The sequence below is a fragment of the Lolium rigidum genome, chromosome 1 (assembly GCF_022539505.1).
Source record: "Lolium rigidum isolate FL_2022 chromosome 1, APGP_CSIRO_Lrig_0.1, whole genome shotgun sequence".
Taxonomy (NCBI): Eukaryota; Viridiplantae; Streptophyta; class Magnoliopsida; order Poales; family Poaceae; genus Lolium; species Lolium rigidum.
In genome coordinates this window covers 253,600,278-253,605,522 of record NC_061508.1, presented here as the reverse complement: position 1 = coordinate 253,605,522, position 5,245 = coordinate 253,600,278, and the positions used below count along the sequence as shown (strand labels likewise).

Here is a 5,245-nt window from a genome sequence, read left to right as displayed (position 1 = left end):
TGGTAGACCACAACCTCTCGTCGGTAAGAGGGGTTTCTTCCTTTGTTAGGTTGTTTTCAGTGTCTTCTTCGGGATATTGAGGCGGCGGCTATATCCTGAAATCGGAGTATAAGGCTTAAGCTTTGGGTTGAAGGTAGTATGTAGGAGTACATGTTACTCCTTTGAGAAAATCTAAAGCTAATTAAGATAAGACTGAAGAGCCCCCATGACAATATGGAGCGGCAGAGACGAGTGAAAATAGCGGTAGGTCGCCGCCATGGCGTCGGCGTGCACTGTTTAGCACCACCACTGTAGGGGAAACCTCGATGAAGCCATTGATCTACTGATGGCTTAACAATAATACGGATGCATCTTCTGTGAATTGCATATTATCTGCTGCAGAATATAGATTTAAATTGCGCAAATTGGGAGTAGTGAGCTAATCAAAAAAACTGGCACAAATATTTGAATGAACAACGGCTAAATTTCTAAATAGTGGATCTCCTTTGTTCATACACAAGAGTCAAGTTATACAATGAAGTACCTAGACTTTCCGGTGGTTTTTGACAACTGAAGTTAGTAAAAGGAAATCAAATGTAGACTAGGCAGTACCAAAAAATCGCTCTAAAATAAATATAACTCTAAACAGAACTTATACTACCTCTGTCCATAAATAGATGCCAAAAGTTTCTCTAAATTTGAATGTATCTAGACACAATTTAGTGTATAGATACATCCGAATTTAAATAAATTTTTAACATCTATTTATGGATGGAGGGAGTGGTAAAAAAAAATAATAACCCAATTAATAAAGACGAGGAGGGGACTGGTCACCTGGGTCTTCCTTTTCTTTTCGAACAGACCTCCAGCTTCCTGAGACTGACGGAGTAGGGGAATGGTAGGGTTTGGCAGCATAGCCTCGATGGAGCTTAGGTTGGGGCCTCGCCGGCGTTCCCCCCGGCTGCTAGCCCTAGTAGGCGACGGAGCGGATCTCATCAGCACTCTCCCCGAAGACCTGCTACTCCTCGTCCTCGCCCGCCTGGGATGCGCCGCCGCCGCCGCACGCACCGGCGTCCTCTCTCGCCGGTGGCGCGGCCTCTGGGCACGCCTCCGCCGGGTCGTCTTCAACGACGTCGCGCTCCACTCGCTCGAAGCTGCGCTCGGCTGCATCCCTCCTCCGCCGCCCGCGGTTTCCCTCCTCCGAATCCGCCTCCCCATGCCGCGCGGGCGCGTCCCCAAGAAGCAGCTGGTGGACACCAACCGCGTCAACTCGTTGCTCCGCGCCGCCGCGCGGCTCGACCCGGAGGAGTTCTTCTTGGCCTTTCCCTGGGACCTATTCCAAGCCCACGGTCTTCGCCTCCTCCTCGACCTGCCTTGCTTCCACCGTGCCACCTCCATCGAGGTCGAGCTGGATCTTTGTTGCACTATCCGCTGCGTGCCAGCCGGCGGTGAGTTCTCCGCACTCGAGAGGCTGTCCCTGTGTTCCTGCACCGCCGATCTCGACGCCTTGCTCTCCTGCTGCCCGCTATTGCGGACGCTCCGGCTCACTGACGTTCGGTTCCATGACGATGTCATGAGTGTCAACTCACCATTGCTGCAGGAGCTTATTGTGGTCCATGGGAGATTTGTAGACCATGTCAACATTGTTGCCCCCATGCTAACACAATTGACCATGTTCTTTGAAATCTTCCATACACATAGTATTTCCATCTTGGCACCAATGATGGAGAAGTTCTCGTGGGGCTGTTATTTATATGGGAACCAAGCTACGTTTGGTGTTTGGATACTCAGGAAGCTGAGTCTAAATACAGCAGAGGGGCAAGGGCAGCTCTCTTCGCTGCACGTGAATGCCGTGTGTTCCCACTCGTGTTCAATTTTCTGCAATCTTTGGGTAAACTAAATTCTGTGCATGACATATATCCTCAAAAACTGTTTTTTCAGAGCCCGTCTACTAATTTTTACGGTGAAACGGACAACCTTGAGCAGCAGATAGTGAAGCATATGATTGTTGACTTCTCTGTTCTGGAGCTACACCTCACAACAAAGGAGCATGTTTACGGAGCATTTGTGGTTCATCTCCTTGGGATAAATCGAATTCATTGTGTTATGCAAAGGCTTAAGGTCAACCTACAGAGACCAGAGGTATTTCTCTGCTCTTATTGTGTATCTCAGTAATACAGAGTGTAGTAGTTCACATATACCTCATTTGTTTTAGGAAAACGAAGAAGGATGCCTACCACACTGTCGCTGTGATTCTCCGAACTGGAAATCCCAAACTATCTCTTTGACTTCTCTCGAAGAAGTAGAAATCACAGGCTTTGATGGAGAGGATCATGAGTTTGATTTGTTGAAATTGATACTCAGATGTGCACCAATTCTGAAAAGAATAATTTTGAAGCTGTCACAGGAGGCCTCGGAAAGTAATGACAGATGTGCCAAAATATACAATATCTTAAGGGTGCATTCTTCCGTGGAATGCTCTATTTATCTTAGCTCTGGTGAGTATATGTTTGGCATCACAATTAGCATGCTCCTAGATGAAACAGAGATATAATTTTTAATCCTTCTAGGATTTTTCGAAACCTAATGTCAAGCTTTTATTGGAATGTTGTTGCTTTGATTGTTAATTCTTGTAGTTTTGTCGAAAATGTGTCGTTGGCATGCCATATAAAGTTTGGTTGTGCATGCGTCCCATTTATTAGCTAAATAAACATGTATATTTCCACTGAATTTTTGTGCCCACACCCTCAGAAGTAGAAACTGAATGCCTGAATGGTAGAGTGGGTGATAAGAAAATAGCATTATGCTTATGCAGGCTTCCTTACCTTAGTTGACATTTTGATTTATGTAATCTTCTCTATTGATGATTCCCTTCTGTTTTGCATCTGTATTCGAGTTTCTAGGTTAGCTGAAGTTGTCTTTCTTAATTAATTGGCATTGGCCTTTGACACTAATAGTTTCAGTTAAACTTTGTTCAGCAATTACTCTGTTCTTTGTTTCTTCTGTCAGCATCTACTTCATTTTATTTGCCAATGACAACATTCTTTACACATACAGCAACATTGACAGCAACTACATTTTTGTATCATGATATTGACTGGAGATGGTTTTCGATATGCCTTCTCTGCAGGGTTAATACATGGCAGCCAGAATTGCACATTGACATGATTCTCATCCTTACATTGGCGATTCATGGTGGGTATCGACAAGATCATCTTTTTCCCATCCTTTTCATGTTGTCTAGAATCTCTAGGGTGGATGAAATTTTACATGCCAAATATAAAGCCTGGTTGTGCATGTATCACATTTGTTTCCTGTATATGCTATATTGGCACTGAATTTGTCTGCGCACACCCTCAATGTCTTTTTATCAAAATGGACGCTGAGTGGTAGAGTAGTTGATAATTATTTCAAAATTCTCTGCAGGCCTCCTTATCTTAGTTGCCCTTTGGTTTTATGTAATCTTCTCGATTGATTATGCTCTTATGTTTTTTTGCATATGTACTCAAGTAGCAAAAACCGAGTTTCTATATTAACTGAACTTTGTTGTCTGATCTGGAGTTGTCTTCTCTGAATTTTCATTGGCCTTGGATTTGACACCAGTTATAGTTCCAGTTCAAGTCTTTTTGGCAAGTAGTTTGCTATTTCTGTTTGCTCTCACCACCTAGTGTGTTTTAATAGCCAGTGAAAATTATGTATGCATGCTACGATACTAACCCGAGCTAGTTTCAATTTGCTTCCTCTGTAGGTTAATTCATGGCAATCAAAATTCTCCCTCGACAGATTCTTACTGTTACATTTCTGGATCCATGGTGTGAATCGACAAGATCATCCTTTCCCATGATGACAACCTTCTTATGATATCATTTGGTTTTAGAATTTGTCCTGCTTGCTGCAACCATTAGAAAAGGTGTTGTTTTGGCAGTGCACTGCCTCTGTTTGCTAGGAGTATTGTACCCTTAGTTATATTCATTTGTTGAAGTGGCACAAATTATTTTGCTCAACCTAGGTCAGCTATGTGCTCCAAGTGATCTCTGTTTCGACGCTGACTGAAGGAGATTAGCTCGCTCTCTTATCCTGAGAATCACGTTATGTTTCATCTCTTGTCTGAACTACTGCATTATGTATGTTGAACAGGTTATTTGTTTCGGAATATGGTTTCTTTGTGAAGTCAGTACGAGAGTTTTCCCGTTTCAAAAAACAAAGTAGGGAGAGTTTTTATTTCAGAATTTCACCATGGCTGCCCTGAGCAAACCGAAGCCCTGTTTGCTGATGACATTTAGCGAGTCAGTTATTTCTCTGAATGATCATGGTTGATGGTGCGCATTCTCCCCACCCGAATTTGATTCCAGGCATTTCTCTGAATGCTGATTGCTCTTTTCAAAGGTCGCTGCCGTGGCCTTGTTCAGCAGCGCCACCGTTACGGTTTTAGTCCAAGCATCACTACAAGCAAACTACCCAAAGCAGCATTGTCCCGCCCTTGCACCTCCAGTATGCACTGAGCCTGGATTCATACTGGAGCATGCTCATATGATTCGAATTTTGATCTGGTCTGATTTGAATGAAATTTGTATTGGCAAAGCAGCAGCTCACGTCACACTGAAACTGAAGGGAAAAAATGGCCAGTTAATTTTTTATTTATTTACAGTTGGTACAAAGGAACACATCCATGGTAAGTTTCTTCTACACATAGTTTGCTCCAGGCCTGCCCTGGAATTATGCTTATATATGAAAGAAATTAGCTCCGTGGTTTGTTCATCCTTATAACTTGAGAATTCCTTTCCCCTTCGTCTCTTTTCTCAACTATATACTGCAGTACTGCAGCATATCTTTTCTCAACTGCAGGATACACATAGTAAGAGTTTCGTCACAATCGCCTTGAAGAAACTGAAGCTGTACAATTTGATGGTACGGATAGTATGTATCTGATTTGGAAGAAACTCCTCTTCCGCCTGGAGATCAAGTGGGGCGCCGCCCTGGTATCGCAGCAAATCCATGCTGGTGTTGTTACCATCAACGGTGATCTTTCGCCCTCCCGGCTTCAAGAAAGGAGCCGCTCCTGCGGCAGTGGCTAACGTGCACAGCGGGCGTCAAATAGGAAACACCGCTTGGTCCTCAGTCGCTGGCCACCAGGGATAGAGCCTGTTTTGTTTTGTCATAACGATGGGCCGGTAAAGTTGGGAGTCGCTGAAATTGATATGGGCTGCAAAGTGCCTGGCCCATTTGATGTTTTGTATTGGGAGGACTTTTTTTTTTGCGAAACACT

The 5,245-nt window shown here is 43.9% G+C and overlaps 1 protein-coding gene across 1 annotated transcript; it reads left to right on the top strand.

Moving 5' to 3' along the window:
- The first annotated feature begins 901 nt into the window (after positions 1-901).
- LOC124657544 lies at positions 902-4,149 on the top strand. Its single transcript, XM_047196082.1, has 5 exons — positions 902-1,831; positions 1,921-2,121; positions 2,195-2,477; positions 3,110-3,174; positions 3,728-4,149. The coding sequence occupies exons 1-4, from the start codon at positions 902-904 to the stop codon at positions 3,145-3,147; spliced, it is 1,452 nt and encodes a 483-aa protein (XP_047052038.1). The 3' UTR covers positions 3,148-3,174; positions 3,728-4,149.
- The last annotated feature ends 1,096 nt before the right edge of the window (positions 4,150-5,245 follow it).

Excerpts from the sequence above, each read along its gene's own strand:
- LOC124657544 (XM_047196082.1), top strand. The coding sequence starts at position 902 with ATGGAGCTTAGGTTGGGGCCTCGCCGGCGTTCCCCCCGGCTGCTAGCC. Across the intron at positions 2,122-2,194 it reads TCAACCTACAGAGACCAGAG|GAAAACGAAGAAGGATGCCT; the intron begins GTATTTCTCTGC and ends CATTTGTTTTAG. Across the intron at positions 2,478-3,109 it reads CTCTATTTATCTTAGCTCTG|GGTTAATACATGGCAGCCAG; the intron begins GTGAGTATATGT and ends CCTTCTCTGCAG.